At 41.5% G+C, this 18,624-nt stretch overlaps 4 protein-coding genes across 9 annotated transcripts; 1 reads left to right on the plus strand and 3 right to left on the minus strand.

Annotated features, from left to right (window-relative positions):
* Positions 1 to 393: 393 nt before the first annotated feature.
* Positions 394 to 1,839, minus strand: LOC120455701 (microfibril-associated glycoprotein 4). The gene is made up of 5 exons (XM_039642109.2): positions 1,596 to 1,839; positions 1,479 to 1,528; positions 1,307 to 1,420; positions 680 to 1,249; positions 394 to 610 (listed from the first exon to the last, which is right to left on the minus strand). The coding sequence occupies exons 1-5, from the start codon at positions 1,725 to 1,727 to the stop codon at positions 469 to 471; spliced, it is 1,008 nt and encodes a 335-aa protein (XP_039498043.1). The 5' UTR covers positions 1,728 to 1,839; the 3' UTR covers positions 394 to 468.
* A 429-nt stretch (positions 1,840 to 2,268) lies between these two features.
* Positions 2,269 to 4,072, plus strand: LOC120456803 (microfibril-associated glycoprotein 4). Of its 2 annotated transcripts, XR_005616866.2 has the most exons (5): positions 2,269 to 2,546; positions 2,679 to 2,863; positions 2,928 to 3,488; positions 3,549 to 3,742; positions 3,814 to 4,072. XR_005616866.2 is itself a non-coding variant. In XM_039643837.2 (4 exons), exons 1-4 carry the CDS (start codon positions 2,436 to 2,438, stop codon positions 3,688 to 3,690), a joined length of 999 nt encoding a protein of 332 aa, XP_039499771.1. In that variant the 5' UTR covers positions 2,269 to 2,435; the 3' UTR covers positions 3,691 to 3,821. The 2 variants fall into 2 exon arrangements, 1 of the variants encoding a protein (XP_039499771.1); XM_039643837.2 differs by having other exon boundaries at positions 3,549 to 3,821.
* LOC120456804 lies at positions 3,810 to 15,356 on the minus strand. Of its 4 annotated transcripts, none has more exons than XM_039643841.2 (4): positions 7,774 to 8,049; positions 7,491 to 7,663; positions 4,096 to 4,245; positions 3,810 to 3,962 (listed from the first exon to the last, which is right to left on the minus strand). In XM_039643841.2, the coding sequence occupies exons 2-4, from the start codon at positions 7,647 to 7,649 to the stop codon at positions 3,810 to 3,812; spliced, it is 462 nt and encodes a 153-aa protein (XP_039499775.1). In that variant the 5' UTR covers positions 7,650 to 7,663; positions 7,774 to 8,049. The 4 variants fall into 4 exon arrangements, with proteins under 4 accessions (XP_039499775.1, XP_039499774.1, XP_039499773.1 ...); XM_039643840.2 differs by lacking the exons at positions 3,810 to 3,962; positions 4,096 to 4,245; positions 7,774 to 8,049 and adding exons at positions 4,429 to 5,082; positions 5,158 to 5,247; positions 15,246 to 15,356; XM_039643839.2 differs by lacking the exons at positions 3,810 to 3,962; positions 4,096 to 4,245 and adding exons at positions 4,429 to 5,082; positions 5,158 to 5,247 and having other exon boundaries at positions 7,950 to 8,054.
* A 944-nt stretch (positions 15,357 to 16,300) lies between these two features.
* LOC120456701 (keratin, type I cytoskeletal 10) lies at positions 16,301 to 18,624 on the minus strand. 2 transcript variants are annotated; one of them, XM_039643667.1, is made up of 7 exons: positions 17,866 to 18,624; positions 17,611 to 17,730; positions 17,281 to 17,490; positions 17,157 to 17,225; positions 16,950 to 17,093; positions 16,815 to 16,874; positions 16,301 to 16,690 (listed from the first exon to the last, which is right to left on the minus strand). In XM_039643667.1, the coding sequence occupies exons 1-7, from the start codon at positions 18,622 to 18,624 to the stop codon at positions 16,301 to 16,303; spliced, it is 1,752 nt and encodes a 583-aa protein (XP_039499601.1). The 2 variants fall into 2 exon arrangements, with proteins under 2 accessions (XP_039499601.1, XP_039499602.1); XM_039643668.1 differs by lacking the exon at positions 16,815 to 16,874.

Here is an 18,624-nt window from a genome sequence, read left to right on the forward strand (position 1 = left end):
CGTATACGCAATGTGGGCCGTTCGATATCATTAGCATTGGGAAATGCATATGGAAACCGGGCTCATTTTCACAGTGTGTGCTTATTTTTAGAGAAAACAACTTCCGTTGCTTAGCAACACCCCCCGCCCCCCTTCGCTTATTCGCTTTGTATGCAAATGAGCAGAACGAAATTTTCTCATGATAATATGCCGTTAATGAGCAGCATTATTGCCCCATCACTCCCACACACACCCACACACTCCATGTGCTTCTGTCTGTGTACGCGTTGCGTATTGTACACCGATTAATTGGACATCGCTCAATGGGAAATATATAAATTAATTGCACTAATTGAAAACCGTTTGCAATCATCCCAGCAGAGCAGCCATGTGCGTAGTATTATGCGACAAGTATTTTGAATTATTAAATAATCGACATTTATTGTATTCTATGCCTGAGGAGTCTTTGTGCTTGATCTACTGTACATTCTACCGCTTCTTCAGCGGACGAATGAGCATGCGAACGTAACTGAGCGAGCCAGTGGGTCCTGGCAGGAAGGTCTTCCACAGGATGCCCTTGAAGTAGCCAATCTCCTGGCCGTACTTCGACTGGAATGTGCCAAACAAGTTGCTGCAATGATTTGATGGTTGAGGATTTAAAGTGGATACCTAATATGCAAACTCAGTGCTCAGTACTCACCTCTCGAAGCACTCCCTGCCATACCACCAGGCTCCAGCGTGTGTCCTGGCGCAGTTCTGCCCATTGTCGTCGTTATCCTGATCGAAGGTGGTGAACTTCTTGCCCGCATGATAGCGCAGCGAGTCCCCAGCATCTCCCTTATAGGCACCAAGTACGTATAGCAGATACTTCTCCGATTCGCTGCCAATACTAAAGTGATCGTACAGCGCGAAACGCTCCTCTCCACTCTTTTTCTTCATTATAATGAGCAACTCGTGGTGCTCGCTGTTGGTCAGGCTATGCAGCTTGTCCAATCCGATGAAGAACTCCGAGTTTAGTGCCCCAAAACCGGACTTGTAGTTCTGCCAATCCTTATTGAAATCCTCGCTGCCATCGAACCGATAGGCGATCACCATCCAGCCGCCATCTCTCACCTTCTGGTCGCAGCTCGCGAAGAAGGGTTCCGCGTCTGGAGCAATCCGGATCCTCACCTGACCGTGCTTCTCGTCGTGGCAATTGCGGGGCGTATCATCGGTGGGCGTGGCCAGCGCCAGCGGAAAGCTCTGCACGCTAGCTGGCAATGGACGAAGTCTAAAAATTACAGATTTTATAGTTTTATTAAAATATTCTCTATCTTTATTTACGTACAATCTGGTTGCAATGGGTATGCCGGTGCCCTGATTTTTATACTCCTCAATGAGCCCCTGTAGCTCGTTAAGCTCTGTCTTAAGAGTCTGCAGCTCATCTGTCATGGATTGTACACTGAGAAATGTATTAATAGTACATAAAAAATGTGTAAGCAACATTTGAGACGACTCACCGTGCTGCTAGGCCAGCCAAAGTGCTTACTGGACAACTGGCGGCAGTGCCCTGCAAAAAAAAAGAGGAAGGGTATGCAAAAGTGAATGAAGTTTTAGTAAGGCGTTGCCATACACACATTTTCGGCCAGCAAATAGGGCTCCGCCGAGTTTCTCATTATCACGGAAAAGTGTTTTCCTGGCAAGTTGCTAGTGGCATTTGTGGTGGTGCTGAGGCAAGCCAAAGCCGTGACGAGCGCATCCAGCGCCATCGCGATGTTAATAATATATATTTACTCCGACGTACGTGTTCCGATTCCAGGCTAAAAACGATGCCAGCGAATGCAACGCAGTTGCAACTGCTCGACTGGGCAACTGACTAAGCAAGTGGGCTCACTGTCTCACTAGCTCACTAGCTCACTGGATTAGTTACTAGTCGGTGGCTGATTGGAGATGCCACAAAAGTCACTAGTCGTGCTAGGCGATCACAGTGATGAGAAGATCACGATTAAATCACACAGGTCTTAATGGCATCAAATAAATAGTAGTAATTGTGCAGAATCCATGGCTAAAATATTGTGAATATTTTTTTTTTATAATTTTAATATTAAACGTATCATTTTGTGTAATGTTTGTAGATAACAGCAAAACGTCCTAATTAGAACTGCCAGTAAAACAGCTCTATATTTTCTCTCCGTGTACTTTTTAGTGTTGTAAAGCTGCAATCACCAATCACTGGATGAGAAAGCACTGCCCAACACTTACATATCTGCTTAGCATACTCGTTTTTCAATGCGATGCACGCAACGTGTACAGCTAATCAATCGAGTGACCTTTGTTTCAATTCACACTTGCACTGCGCCTCAGATCAGCAGTTGATGTTCAGTTTGCGGCTTAGTTAGTTAGTCAGTTAGTCAGCCAGTTAGTTAGCTAGTTAGTTAGCTAGTTGAGATCGGTGGCCAGTGATCGAAAGTGGCAAAATGTCACAGATGCTGCAGCTGGATGCCTTGGTCATGGCCATGGCCTGTCTATCCACCACACAGACGGATCTGGGCGGAGGACTGATGGTTCCGCCCTCCTTGGAAAATGCGGTCAGTTGGGAAATGCGACGGGCACATCATATTCCACAGTTCAAAGTCTGTGATTGTAGAACACAAACAAAGCCAGCTCATTACGTATTACCAGCCATTCGTACAGTAAGTCTCAACATGTTTTCGTTTTAGAGTTCCAGCAGCTGTCCGGTTTCGGCTTTAAGTGGTCTTACCACGCGGATGCAGTCGCTCAACAACGAAATAGCCAGTGTGAAGGAGCAGATAGGCAGTCTGCAGGAGCAGTTGGTGGATCTGCGAAGAGCGGGAAGTGCGCCAGTGGTGGGACTCGCTTCACCCAATGCCCTGGCATCTCGATTGTAGGTATTTACCCGAAGTTGCTGTTATTCCCGAGTGATAATCCCAGATGCTTTCCCTCGACAGCCTGGACATTGAGCCACAACTGCTGGCCAACGGTGGTGCAGTGACCGCACCAACCACTCCGGCAAACTGCCTGAAACAGCAGCACGGAGTGGTGCGAATCCGACCGCGCTCGAATGTGGAGCCCTTCTTTGTGTTCTGCGATCAGAAGGTGAGGAACGGCGGTTGGACCATGGTGGTTAATCGGTACGATGGCAGCGAGGACTTCAATCGCAAGTGGGCGGACTACCAGATAGGTTTCGGACCACTGACCACCGAGTTCTTCATCGGACTGGACAAGTTGCATCAGATTACCAGCAGCGACAACTACGAGCTGTTGGTGCAGCTGCAGAATCGCAAGCAGGAGCTTAGATATGGCATTTACGATCACTTCAGCATCGGCAGTGAATCGGAGCAGTATCGTCTGAATGTCCTGGGAAACTTCCAAGGCGATGCCGCGGATGCACTGAGTGAGCACACGGGAAAGAAATTCAGTACCCACGATCGGGACAACGATGAAAGTGAGCAAAACTGCGCGGTTCAGCAGTCGGGTGCCTTTTGGTATGGCGCCTCTTGCAATCTTAGGTGGGTTGTTTATCATTTAAATATTCATTATCTAATGGTATATCATTTATTTTCCTATAGCAACCCCTTTGGGCTATACCAACGGCTTCTCGAGCGGGATGTTGATGGTTTTAAGGGCATTCTGTGGCGCGGTTTCTTGGATGGACCCAAAGGTTCGCTGAAAATAGTTCGCATGATGGTTCGACCACGCGCCATTTCATAAATAAGTAACTTTATTGGCTACACCAGTCACATTTTATCAAAACACCCAACAGGTTAAGAACAAAATAATAAAAAAAAAAACAAAACTAATATAAAAATTAAAAACAAAATAAATTCTATTTAGACTTCGTTGAGCTTGTCAGTCTCTTCGGTGGTTGTGGTGGTGCGAACGGTGGTGGTTGTGGTGGGATCCTCAGATCCTTTGACCACCAGGGCATCTCCGAAAACTGGCTTGAAGAAGAGCACAAAGCGGGAGTAGCGACGAGCGGAGTTCTGTAAATATATAAAGCATATTATAAACATTTCTTAGAATAATCTAGAATAATATATATGTATGTTGATTAAAAATACATTTATGACCAGCCTGTAAAGCCATACTAGAACTATACTCGTAGTTATTACTTACCAAAATCAGTCGAGACAACGACTTTGAGATATTGGTGACCGTCAAGAGGGATTTGTTCAATAGTTCCGAGGGAAGTTCCAGGGAGGCATCGCTCATGATTTCGGCGGCATCGCTCAGATCTTTTCCCCCCGCCCGACGACGTCTCTTGGTCTGACAAATATATAGAGAAACAAATAGATAAGTATACAGATGAACCATGTGAGTGAGAGCAGCAGGGGTATCCAAAATCCAAAATCCAAAATCCAAAATCCAATTCCAAAATCAAAAATCCAAAAAACCCAACAAGGCCAAGGCCCGAAATTGAAACTAGGTGCGTGTTGTATTGGTTTTCTGTTTTCGGTTTTATTCGCTTTTGTAGTGTCGTGAATTTCTCTATATATATGTATATTTGTTTATGCCGAATATTTACAAACATGAAACTTAACTAGGGTGTAAACAAAAAAAAATAAAAACGATTGGAGCGAGGGGGGGGTTGGAGGAAAGTCAACAAAGATTCTGATGGATGTGGGTAGAAACGAATAGGGAGAAACGGTTTCAACGATAAATTACAGCTCTCATTAGTTGGCCTTGGATCGTTGGTGTTAGGTGTTAGTTATCCTTCTAGTATCTCTAGTAGCCCGCCTCATCCGAATCGGGAGCCGGTGTCGTCACGCCGGCTATTCCATTCACACCGCCAGTGGATCCCTGCAGGATGGGTCCCGAGAAGCTGAGGAACTTGGACACCACATTGCCCAATCCGGCGTTCGCATTGCCGCCGCCCGAGGAGGAGCCACTGAAGGCGGTGATCGTGGTCAGCACACCGGTGGTCAGGTCATTGGCAATGTTGCCAATCGAACGGATCTTCGGCGACACCACGGCGGTGATCAGGGTTTGGAAATCCTTGATGGGCACCGGCGACTTGATGTCCCACTGCTTGTTCTTCTCGATATTCGATCGGTCCAGCTGCTCGATCACCCGCGTCTTTGTATCCAGGAAGTTGTCGATTTTCTACATATATATTTATTTACAATTTGCATATATATATTTCTTGTTTGTATTATCTTAGGCATATGAAATACTCACGCCAAACACAAAACCGAGCACTGCGTTCTTAGCCTCGAATGTGGCATCGGGCAGTTTTCTCTTGTTGCGCTCCTGGACACCTAACACCTCCTGGAAATGGAAATCGTAGCGGATCACCCAAGGATTAGAGGAGTACTTGAGTTGCTAGAGACAATCTACCAAAGTAATTGCAAGAGTTTGGCCTGTTCCCTTGAGTCACACATATAAACTTCTTCTACGATCTCTGAACTTATATTTGAATTTGTCCCTGTCTTTTTTTATTATGCCTAATTGCCGATCTTGCATTTTCGGACTTGCCTGCCTTTAATCGATTGGATTCTTTGCCTAATTACACCTCTTGAGTGCCGCCAGTACTGACTTCAAGTTTAATTGCTGCCAAAGAGCGGGCAAAAAAGCACTCGACACTGGGGGCCAGTTAGACTTGACCCAATTTTTGGGGCTGGTCGAAGAAGCAGAAGAAAAAAAAAGCACTCATGTACTACACACTACACACACATAAGTAATTATGTATATCACTGGTGGACTTGGGGACCTTCGGTCATTCTAAGCCGATGTCTATCGCTATATCTGATACTTTCGGACCGCTTCTCGATCGATCCGAGCTGGTCCAAGGCACTTAAAATTCACCTCGTCATTCGGTCATATACTCGTGAATATGCACCTCAATATCGCAGCCGAAATCAACTCATTTCCAACCAAAACGCATAATCCAAGCCATAGGAATTGAATTTCCAGCCGAACTGGGATCATAGTACATTGCACTACTACTTGCAATTATACTACCTTTTTATTTCTGGCCCTCTTAAAAAGTTATGAAATACGTTGACTGTGATTTGAATTTTAAACATGCAATAAAGTGCCTAAATAAATTCTATAAATCATTCCGGCATTTTAGTGCATATTAACTGTCTCCAAAACTAAAGTTGCAAAACAACTAGCTAACGACACTTAATCAGCTAGAAAACGTTTAACAATAATTCGCCTTCAGCCCTCGGATTTTGATCACAAGTAATATCTTGAAAATTGTGCAATTCACTTGGCGTTTTCAGTTCATTGTTCTGCCATTCTCCCTCTTGAATGTTTTTTTTTTTTTTTCTGAGACTGGCCGACAGCAAATCGCTTGAGCAGCCCACATGGACCATATTTTTTTCCGTCTTTTTGGTTTTCGAGAAGCTAAACAACTAGGCGATTTATTAGTTTAACAAAACGCTAAACACATTACGCTCTACACCTTTACTTTATGCCTTTTGTTTTTGCCCGCTGAAGTGACAAACAAAAAGCGTGAGCTATGATTTATATAGAGCAAAATCAGGTCAGTTGTTGAAAGCTGAACGAGCAGTTGAACGAAGGGATTTACAACAAGTTTAACTACTACTCGAATGGTAAAGTGGAAAACTGTGAGCAGAGGTAAATGATTCATTTTTGTGGCTAAGCTTTAGATAATACAATTTTCCTATGTTATTTAGTCTTTTGCGGAAAAGTATTTATCTAAATTGATTGTCTTTGGTTGTTCAACAAATTGATTTAAAGCCTGCTATTAACGTTTTTAATCTTCTGTTATTTGCATTTTTTCCATTTCCCAAGCAATTACCTCAAATCCAATGCTTTTCACTACGAATGGTTGAATCAATCAAGACGAAGACATAAATATATGAACCAACTTTTGGAGGCGCGGAAATGTTTCACAATTCATGCGAATAAGAGGAAGCGAGAGGAGTAGAGGTGATGAGCCATGAAGAAGCTCCCCTATACCCCTCTCTTTCTGCCCACATGAGCCCATCTCTTTTTGGCCAAGGCGTTGGCTTGGATTTTTCGGCTTTTTATTTTTGGGGTTTTCAGTTTTTGGTTTTCGGTGTTCGATGTTCGGTTTTGGCTTTTGGAATGGTTTTGAAATGTTAACGTAGGTCGTTAACAAGTTTTGTCGCCATCAAGGTCGTCTGGTCGTCGAATGGCCAACGAATTTGGAATTGAATTTGGCTTTAAACCATTTTCTACCTGGCTCTTTGCATTTTGCCCGATTTGCATACGAGCGGTTGAGGCCAGAAAATTGCCCAGAAGTCGGTTCAATGCACCACAAAATTAGCAGCTTGCATAACGGGCAAAAAGCAACAAAAAGCAAAAAAAAAAAAACCATAAAAAAACGTTTAAAATGTGCAACAACAGAGAGCGAGAGCGGGAAAATTGTACTTTCACGCCAGGAGACAATCGACAATCAAGTTTTCGGACGCCCCCTCCACTTTTAAAATGTTTGCAAACTTCCTTGTTGGGTCTTTGGATTTTTCTCGAAGGGATTTTGGGATGCTACTGGTCTAAACATTCGTTGATTGTGTTACCTCGGCATTGATGGGATTCAAGTCGGGATCGCTGGTATCCTGGAAACTCGCCTCCAGTTCGGAATTTGTTTGCTGTGGAGCGGGATAGCCCAGCGTTAGCGATAGCAGTGCCGCTAGCACGGCCATCGATAGTAACAAACGGCTCCTGGTGAACTGCATAATTAAGTAGTTTTCTGCAAGCGAACAAAATATTGGTTAGATTTTGCAGTGGAAATTTTCCGTTGATTTTGTATAAGAAAGGTTTGTTTGTATATACATATATATATAGTATTTGGTTTTGTACCGCAAAATAACACACAAAGCTCGGGTTGGACAGACAGAAAAAAAAAATTGAAAATGTAAACTTTTGTGGCAAGTGTGGTCGTTGTCGTTTTTGTTGTCGTGTGGAAGCCGCGCCGCCAGATACGCGATACTAGCACGTTCACTAACTTTAAGCAAATGACTGCGGACGAAAGTTACTTCAATGATTTAGCAGTGGCCAAAAAATCGGTTACACAGCCCACGGCGTATGCGCAGAGCTTTTTGTTTAGCGCCGCTGCGCAGTCCACTCAAAATATCCAGCGTACAAAAAATCCCAGACGAACGCAATCCCCGGCCAAAATTGAATTTTATTGCCGCCCGATTCGTGGATTCGTGGATTCATGGATACGTTTGGATTCGTTTGGATTCGTTGCTCGTTGCTGGATGCAAGACGTCGACTGCGACGCTGGCAGCGATTCGAGCGGAACGCCGGCGCAAAAAACACGTTTTTGAGCGGTTTTGAGCGCAAATTCGAACGGAAAGCGCTCAATAAAGTGCAAAACCAGCCGCTGGAGATGTTAAGTCACCGGTGTTGTTGTCTTGTTAATGGTGTTTCTGCAATGCGCTTTTAATTTGTACTCTTTGGCTTTCAATTAAGGCACACACACACATACAAAAGAGAGGCACAAGTCGGTCATACGCGGCGTATGCGCAATGTGCATTCTTAAGCACTTTTTTCGGTTGTTAGCGGTTATACAAGGGTCTAATCGAAGTCCTTTTCAAATCTGCTCCCTTTCACTCAGCAATTTAATTGATTTCCCTAAGTCCAAAAGCTAGTAAAATAGTAATTACCTCTTCAAAAAAGTTATTATTTCATCTTCATGATTATTTTTGCTCGAGTTATGATAAAATAGCCATCAACAATTTTAAAATTTTAGGTAAAATCCGTGTTCACTAGTTTTCGACAATAAAAAATCAGTTTTTTAGCCACAACTTTAACAATAATTGTAGGAATATAGAATGTCACATTGTCACATTCAAACTGTATCAATAAATGGGATTTAAATTTTTTTGCCATTTCTTGCCAATTTGGATGACCCCTTAAAAAAAATGCTAAAAATTTACCCAGACTTTTTTTTCCCCCCAATTCCAACAAAAAGTGATTAGCATTGGTAACAGTCATTCTTTAGGCTTTATGAACATTTTTTGCGAAGTTATGATAAAAGTTACTTCAAAAATATTACATTTCGTCCTGATTTGTTTTACAACAATATGGACTTTCATAGCTTGTTGAATGATTTACTGAACTCCCAGTCAACTGGCATTTCAATTTTAAAGGGATATTTGTGAATATATTGTTGCCAAAAATAATCTAAGATAATAAGTAAGGGGAATATGATGGTCGAGACACTCGACACTCGGCGTTCCTTCTGGTTTTCCTTTACGTGGAAAAAAGCCATGTTAACCTCCCCTAAAGCAACCACTAAAGCCACTACCCTTGACCCTAACATTGAATAAGAATTTAACCACAGCTGGATTTACTAGTAAATCGGACTGAAATGCCTATGTTAAATCGCATGTTAATGCGCTTTGTGCGATTAATAATCAACATAAATTATACGTATTTATGGCTAGAAGTGAAATGTCGCTGGCTGGAGAACGAAAAACGAACAAAAACGCAACGCAACGATTCCAAACGAAAAGAATACAAGCTAAAGATACTTTAATCAAGTCGCTTGCCTTCGAACGCCAGAGGGAGACCGATAAATTGGAGTCAAAGTGCGCGTATCGAATTCAGACGAAACCAAATAACTAGAATTGCCTGCTGAGTGCACGGACTGCACTCCAATGCGATGCAATCGTATCTGAAAGATACGATACGAAACGATACTATACGAACCGATACGAACCGATACAAACCTATATGATCCGATACGATCCGATTTGAAATGCTGGCCCGCCGCTGCATGCATGTATAATTAGTCAGTTTTTGCGGGCCGAGTTCTGATTTCGAAACAATTAACTAAATAAATCACTTTCAATTTGAATTGAATTGAATCGTATCAAATTGAATTGAATTGTATCGAAGCAGTTGATTAAGTCAATTTTGAGATTTAAATTGGATTTAAGCAAAAGTAATCATCTGCACTTGACTTTAGCAAGTTTATTATGTTTCCCATGCAAATCCAGATTTATTAAGCAATTTTCGGATTTTTGTTAAGCAAATTGCTTGTGTCACGTGATATTGGAAGGGGTTATTCAGTTTTTTTATATCACACTCAAGAATATTCAAAGATCAATTAGGTATATTATTTATAACTATTAGGAGATTTCTACGCTTGAATGTCTTGATTTATTAGGCTAAATCCACCAGAAACATAGTCGCAAAACCGGCTTGGTTATTTTTATCGAAAATTTTCCATCATTTCAAGTTTTCGTATACGAAAAGGATTATCGTGATCCTTGCAATTAGTGTGTCGGCCTCTCATTTAATTGCAAATGTCACTGGCAATTTCTGGGTGCTTGGGAAACCTTTCTAATTAACCCCTGACAGTGGCCAGTGGCCACTTAACCCGTTTTCGCCGTAATTTGCTTATCAGTGTGTTGACTTAATCAACGCCTTGGCTCAAGGTCATCTGGGTCGTTTGCCGGAACGGGACCGAAACATAATCCTTAATTGACGTGAAGAGGTGCTGGCGCACCTTGTCATGCTTTTATTTCGCTTGTAGTTTTAGTTTTAGTTTTATTTCACATTTCATGTGACGACAGACGACAGACGAGCGAGGGGCCCAGATAAAGCAAAATTAATGCGCGCATCCGTTGAAATGACAAATAAAAAATGTAAAAAAAATATAAAAATTTCAGCAACGAAACCGCAAAAACCCAAAATGCAAAGTGCACGCTCGACTGTCAGTGTTTTTGTGGGTCACAAGGTCGGAAGATGTCTCTTCAGAGGCCTCCACCTGCAACTCCATATCCATCTCCATCTACACCTTCATCTCAACATCCGCAGCCACATCCACATCCACATCTGGGTATCTTTTTATACACATTTTTTACAGATCGCAGACGCAGAACCTGTGCCCAGTGCATGCTCGAGTGCCTCTTACTTTGTGGCCTTAGCTAAATGAACTTTCAATTTTCTTGTCACAGCACGAAGCCCTTGAAGATGTTTTCCGAAAACAAAAGCCACATTCTGACCCATTTTGGTAGGCTTACGAGTATGTCTTATATCAGTTAACAGCTACTGCATTGTATACTTGTTAACTTGAAATAAAACAATATTATTCAGGTAAAACTTAATAACATCTGCCATACAATTAAAACTTCCCTTTGTAAATCAACAAATAAATAAATAAATAATTATAAATTTATTTAAATATATAAATAGTTATAAACTTATTTAAATATATAAATAATTATAAATTTATTTAAATATATAAATAATTATAAACATATTTAAATATATAAATAATTATAAACTTATTTAAATATATAAATATTTATAAATTTATTTAAATATATAAATAATTATAAATTTATTTAAATATATAAATAATTATAAATTTATTTAAATATATAAAGAATTATAAATTTATTTAAATATATAAATAATTATAAATTTATTTAAATATATAAATAATTATAAATTTATTTAAATATATAAGTAGTTAAAAATATATTTAAATATATAAATAATTATAAATTTATTTAAATATATAAAGAATTATAAATTTATTTAAATATATAAATAATTATAAATTTATTTAAATATATAAATAATTATAAACTTATTTAAATATATAAATAATTATAAACTTATTTAAATATATAAATAATTATAAATTTATTTAAATATATAAATAATTATAAATTTATTTAAATATATAAATAATTATAAATTTATTTAAATATATAAAGAATTATAAATTTATTTAAATATATAAATAATTATAAATTTATTTAAATATATAAAAAATTATACATTTATTTAAATATATAAATAATTATAAATTTATATAAATATATAAATTATTATAAATTTATGTAAACTGTTTAATTTGGCAATATTTTATGTCGCTTTCGTGATTTCAATTTAAATCAATCACTAGAGATCTGCATGTCAAAAGATCCGGCAACTTGTTCTGCCTAATTTGGCAGCTCAATTGGCAAATTATCCATGAAAATTCAATTGCTACTTGTTGCCGTTGAGGCGCCTCAATTAGAACGCTATAATTGCTGGCCAGCCCCGCCACTTCGTCAGTTTGTCAGTTTGCCAGTGAGTCAATCTGACAGTCTGTCCATCAGCGGTTGCAGCGCGTGTCATAATGTGTATGACAGAAAAGCGACAACAGAAAACCAGAAAAAAGACAGGCGCTCTTGGTGTCTTGGTTTTTATTCAAAGCAATCTGGCAGAAAACATGCCGTTTTGGCCTGGCCAAGACCCCAAAAGCGCCCCAAATCCTTGCCCCCTGAACCCAAGTGACTTTATTTACAACAACCAGATCTTCATTGCATTTCCAGTTTCGCCTTTTGGTTACACTTGTCAGTTTGTTGTGTGTTATGGTTTTATTTTTTTTTTTTTTCTAAAGTTTAGTTGTCGCGTCGCAAAATGTCAGGGGCCAAAATAGTGGGGCAGACGCATTAAATCCGCACTAACCAGTGGCAACTTGTGGTTCTCTGGAAGTGGCTCTATATAGCATATCCCATATAGCATGTAGCAAGTAGCATAATACCCTTTGCCGTCATGTCGGGGCATAATTTGGCATTACCCAACTGGCGGGGGGTTATGCAACGGTTGTCATTATGCATTATGCGCTAGCTGCAATTTTTTTTATTTTTTTTTTTTTGTAACTTGGCTCAGTTTTGGGCCACGGCATTAATGTCACCTGCTCATCGCTGTTCTGGCCACGATGACTCCGCTAAGTGCACGCAGGAAAAACCAACAAAAAATAGAAATAAAATAATAATAATAAAATAAAAATGGAAATGAATGGATAACAGATCCATTGGGCACCCCCTTGCTTAACGAGTGACCACTTAGACGGCGAAACTTGGGAGTTACTAGCGGTCGGCCGGTCATAACCATTAACCATTAACCATTTCATTTGGAACCCAGAGCGCGGCTCGTTAACCAGGTGGAGGAGAAGCCACCACTCGATTCCGCATCCAATTCCATCTAATGTACTCGACTCCGTCGCAGCAATGGGCCTCTAATGAACTGCTGATGGCTTTGCGCAAGTGCTTTACTGCCAGTCCATTTGACATTCGACATTTGAGCAAAGGAAATTTCATAGGACTGGGATAGTTCGTAACATATTAATAGAGATGTAAAGTATACCAAAATAATATAAACAAGATATTAAATAAAACCAATCACTAAACAAAGAATGGATACACATTTTACAAGAAACGTTCAAATGAGTTTCTGAGTTTTTGCGTAAAGACAATCTCTTGATTTGCCCCACAAATGCAATGCTCTAATGGAAAAATAAAGTTAATTTGGTTTATATTAAGAGCGTTTGTAACATAAGCCAATCCTTCACTTTAAGAGCTTTTGTTATGTACCCAATAGCCGGGTCGAATTTAATTGGAAAAGGCGTTGCCGACAGACTAAATGAATGACCACTCACTGAAAACTCAGCCTGAGAATTAGTATTAGAATCGGACGAACGAACTTTGTTCTTGGCCAGGCGAAAATGATTCGTTTGATTCTGCGCAAAGGTTGACGGAGATTCAGACTCAGATTCTGGTGTGTCAGTTGGCGTTTATTTGTTTGTTCAGCAATTATTGTAATTATAGTATTAATAAATCTCGCCACTGGCGGCCGGCGAAGGTCGATCCATAATAATATCATTTTGGCATTAGATATTTTGAAAGGCATTTCAAATCTGATCACTTTGCTTAATTGCCGTGCAGAACTTAGTGCTGTTAAATGAGGCGTAAATTGGAAATCACTTCTAAGCTAAACGAAAATGCCAGAGGCTTATGAAATTTCTTAGCAAATAAAACTGAACACTATTTTATAATAGGAAAAAAACACATCGGTAAGACCATAAACAGTCATTCATACGCCCAGACCCGCATCAACATATAATTTACTGCCCAGGGAAAATATCATCATCAAAAATGTGTGAATATTCGTATAATACAAGATGTGCGATACGGACTTTAACGCTCATAATTGAAACATAAAGCCACAACACCACCGCGTGGTGGATAAGAAATTTCGAGATTTGCATAATAATCGGCCGAAAAAAAAATATATATAAAAGGGGGCATTGTTTTACGGTCATTTGCAATAAGTTTCTACGCTTTTCGATATCGGGTTGCCACAATCGATTTGCATAACTCTCCCGAAACAACCGCACAATTTGGAGCGTCCTCTGGTCAATAAACTTAATGACCGACATAGATATGACACCTGCATATATACGATATATTTTTGTTTATGCAGAGACGCCCCCTCGCCGGTTTGCCTTCGGCGGACTTCCAGCTCGACTGCTCCACTTTCGTGGCGTTCACTTTCGCTTTTTCCCTCGTTTTCGATTTTATTTATTTATTTACTATTTTTTTCCCCTTTTTTTTCCTTTTTGCCCCAGCTATCATCACTGACTTTTGTTATTGCTTATGACTTAGAGCTGATGGCTTTTAGCTTTTGGCCCAAAGCGCGTTGATGGCTGAACTGGCTGCTGTATCTTGGGCTAAGGCTTATCTGGCCAGAGCCATCGATTCGACCAGCGACCTTGAGACCGTTACCGGTTTCTTTGGGCCAGGCCACTCTTGCTTGGCCCAGACAAGTCGGTGTTTTTTTTTTTTGGTTTTTTTTTGTTTTGTGTGTGTCTTTCAGCTCGGACTGTGGTTCATCCTCAATCATGGCAGCGACCAGGGGTCAGTCCAAAAGTGAGTAGTAGGTTACCAGGTAGTTAACCCCGAAACTTCAGAGAAATTTCAAACAGAGTTAAGAGTGAAAAAAGGGAATATCCCCCTGAATCACGTCTTTACAATATATTTTTATAATTAATATAGCTATTTAACGAATCAATTTTTTGTGTGCTGAAGACAAAATTTCATATAGTCAACCATCGGTATGATACACTGAACACAAAGGCTGCCGTCATAGGGGAGAACAATAAAAACTCTCCCTTTTTTCAAACGATTGGTTAAGCTTTTGTTAATTGATTTATGAAGCAATTAACGCATTTGAGTCTTCACTTTTGCATTGTTGACGTCGGCGCTGTTGCCAAATTTCGGTAGCCAAAGCGATTAATGGACGAGCGCTAATCAATAGCCCCCTCGGCCCCTCTCTTCAATCACCCCCCGCCATCACTAACCCCCCGCAGTGCTGTTTGTTTTTGGAACAGACCTGACCTATGCCAGCATTTGCAGTTGAGGCTTAGCCCAGTTAGCAAGTTCGTTGCCTAAGTCTTTCGTTTGACACACATATTGAGCTGGGATGGTCGCTTATTTCCCCTTTTCCCGGCTTTCAACCGCCTTATATGCACACATACTCACCCGAAATATAATAAAATGTGAATGCGGCTTGCCAAACTTAATTGCAATGCGAACTCTCCGAAGCACCCAAAATTTATAATTGAGTTTATAAACAATTTCAAAATCCAAATAAACCAGCACAAACACTGCGCACACAAGAAAAAATAAAACACAAAACAATAAACACTAGCTGGGGTTTTTCAAATTAAAAACGCGACAACTAAACGGCCCGCAAAATGTCACTTTGTCTTGTGAAAGATTCACGCATAACTGAAAACTGAAACTCGTTGCTAAAAAAATATTCCAGCCCACTTCAAAAAATCAAGAGAAAGATAGTGACAGAGAGAGCAAGAGAGAGAGGGAGAGAGCGAGAGCGAGAGCGAGAGAGTCAGAGAAAGCACCAGAAGTAAACAAGTAAAAGCAATTTAATGAAACCTGTAATCAGTAGAAAGTGACACAATGCCCGCTCCATTGGCCAAGCTACAAAGTAGTTGGCCCACGAAGAAAGGTTCGCGGAAAACACTTGGAAAAATGGAGAGAGAGAATTTCTTGAGAGTTAGGAAGATCCAGTGGTCAATTGGGTTGCGAAGATATATTAACTTATTAATTTAAATATAATTAAAGTATATATAAAACGAATTCTTTAAGCGACCTGAGTCCAACTCCACAGTTCATTGCCCTGTTCTACCCGCTCTGAACTGTAGTTTTAGGAAATGAACCCACCCGAGTTACTTCACCCCTTCACCTGTACATAGTTTTTACTTCCGCTCATTGCGAACTTTCGCTTTTTGCGTTTCCACCCAGTGATTTGCCCCACCGCATCCTTGGGGGAGTGGTTCATTACAGTGGCTCCCACTGAATTCCAGTGGATCTCTTGCATCAGCCGCTGTCCAAGCTGTTACGCCACTTGATTTAGAGCCCCTCTTTTACGCTTTCTTAGCTGCCCAAGTGACCAACAACTCTTTCTCCTCACTTCTTTATTTATTTCGGTTACAAACTAGCAAAACAAAAAAAAAAAACAATTGGTTTTAACACAAACGATTAACGTAACTATGATTATGTGATCACTAAGCTGGCTAGAATGGCTCATTATCGTACAGGTTCCAAGATCTATGATGATCTGCCGGCTTGGCATGATGGCCCATGCTGCTGCTGGCGAAAATATTCTTGGCCGCACTCGAAGCTCCACCAGCGGCTCCCAGTCCGGCATTTAAGATCAAGCCAAGGGCATTGCTCACCAGATGGGAGGCCACCTGCTTCACAAAGCCTCCAGAATCAAAGTGGTCAGCCGCCGCAGCTGCCCAACCACCGCCCTCCTTCTTCTTTCGCGGGCGTGGCAGCTCCGCACTTCCGTGTCGCTCCTCTGAGCCGTCCTCGTTAAGTGGCCGATACTTTGCCTCCAGGAAGCTGGTGATCAGGTTCTTGGTGAAGGTCAACGGTTGCGGCGGGCCCTCCTCCTCGGGATCCTGTTGAAGATTGTAGAACGTGCTTTACTTCACTGGCTAAATAAACAATATTCCTGGGGTTAGTAACACAGTTAAGTGGTTGGGATCTGGAAGGTAAATGAATATGTGTAAAATATATAAATACAGCGCTCAGTGCGGCCAGCACAGTGCCCAGGAAGTTGCCCAAAAATTGACCATTGTTAATCTGGAAAACCAATTATATACATATAAAGAAAAGTCAAATAATTAGAAATTCATTAAATAGGTTTAAAGAACTCACCGCTCCACCACCGCCAGAGAGACCATCCAGAGCAGTGCCCACATATTGTCCCAGCACGAGACCAAAGTTCTTGTTTCCACCCAGCAGACCGGAAATCAGCGAGGTTCCCGTTTGAATCAGACCTTGAACATCGAGGCCTCCAGGCTAAGCAGATAGTTATTAAATATTTAAAATATCTTGGTGGGATCGAAAAACATCTATACTTACTCCAAACAAGGTGGAAATCACACCAGTAAGGGCGCCAATTAGAGCACCCACATCGGAACCACCTTCACCCTAGAAAAAAAGCCTTTAAACCTGATATCTAATGGGCTCTTAACCTTCTACTCACACCGCTGAGGCTGCCAATGATGCCAACCAAGCCACCACCGCCTCCACCACCTCCGTCTCCGCCAGCTCCAGGTTCCTCCCCATCGCCCAGGTCATCGTTGTCGTCCGTGGCCAATTCCGAGGAGGAGCCTGTGTCCTCCACCTCCACCTGTTTCTCCGGCTTCGCGTTCATTTTCGGTTTACCTTTGGCCTTGGCTGTAACATTTGGCGACTTCCAAAGGCCGTGGGACAAAGGATTAGGTGAACCAAGTCAATGTTGGGTTAGCTCATCATCAATTAGGGGTCATTGGGTTAGTCACAAACGGGGTTCAAAATGGGTCCTTCTGCTCACCTTTACGTTCATTTGCAGGTCATCGAGCTCCGAGGAGTTGGGTTCTATTTTGATTCGCCGCGGCGGCAGCTGATCCAACATATTCTCCAAGAAATCCTCCTGGAAGCGTAAGTCATGAGCCTGGCGTTAAAAAATCAAGTGTTGCATACTTAAGACATGCACTTTAAACGTAAACATAAAAGGATATCTAATTATTCCAAACAAAAACTATTTGGTACTAATTTTTAAATAATTGTAAATAATTTGTAGTGCTACCTCAGAAAGTATGGATTTAATAACCCTCATTTCCGCCGGCATTGATCGCTGCTCCGTCTCCCGATCCTGCTGCTTCCTTTGCTCCGTTCCCTTCTTGATTTGCCTTTTGTGGATCACCTTTTGCTTGGCCTTGGCCAGCACCCCATCCTCTCCAGCCTGCTCCAGTAAATGCTGCAGAGCCCTATCAATCTTCGCCTGCAGTTCGTTTTTCATTTGTGGCACCTGCTTGAGAATACTCTGTCTAAGTTTGCCCAATCTCTCGACCAATTTCGGCTGATCCGTGAGATCGGCGGAGAGCTCCTGATTGTACAGCTCCTCCTCCTTTTGTTGCTGTGCCATTTCCCTCAATTCCACACGGAACTCATGATCGTCCTTGGCCTGGGACACCACATCCATCACCCGATTGAGAATTTCCACGGCCCTCTGATCCCTGGACAACTGATGTTCGATGGCATCGATTTTGGACATGACACGAGCGCTCTCCGTGAGATTCATTTGGAACAGCAGCTCCCTGATGGCCGCCACCAAATGCTGTTCCATTTGCTCCTCCGCCTGGCGCGCTCCATTCAATAATCCAATGCCCGTTAGGGCGCGCAGCTCCTCCTTGGGTAGGATCCTCTCCAGTCTCCGGTAGGCGGTGATGGCCCGCAAATAGTGCGACTGAAACTCCATTCCACCGGGCCTACTCTCCACGGATCCCGAGATCAGGATTAAACCGATTAATCCGAGGAGCAATCGCAGCACTTGCAGGTTCTCCAT

The sequence above is a fragment of the Drosophila santomea genome, chromosome X, assembly GCF_016746245.2.
Source record: "Drosophila santomea strain STO CAGO 1482 chromosome X, Prin_Dsan_1.1, whole genome shotgun sequence".
Taxonomy (NCBI): Eukaryota; Metazoa; Arthropoda; class Insecta; order Diptera; family Drosophilidae; genus Drosophila; species Drosophila santomea.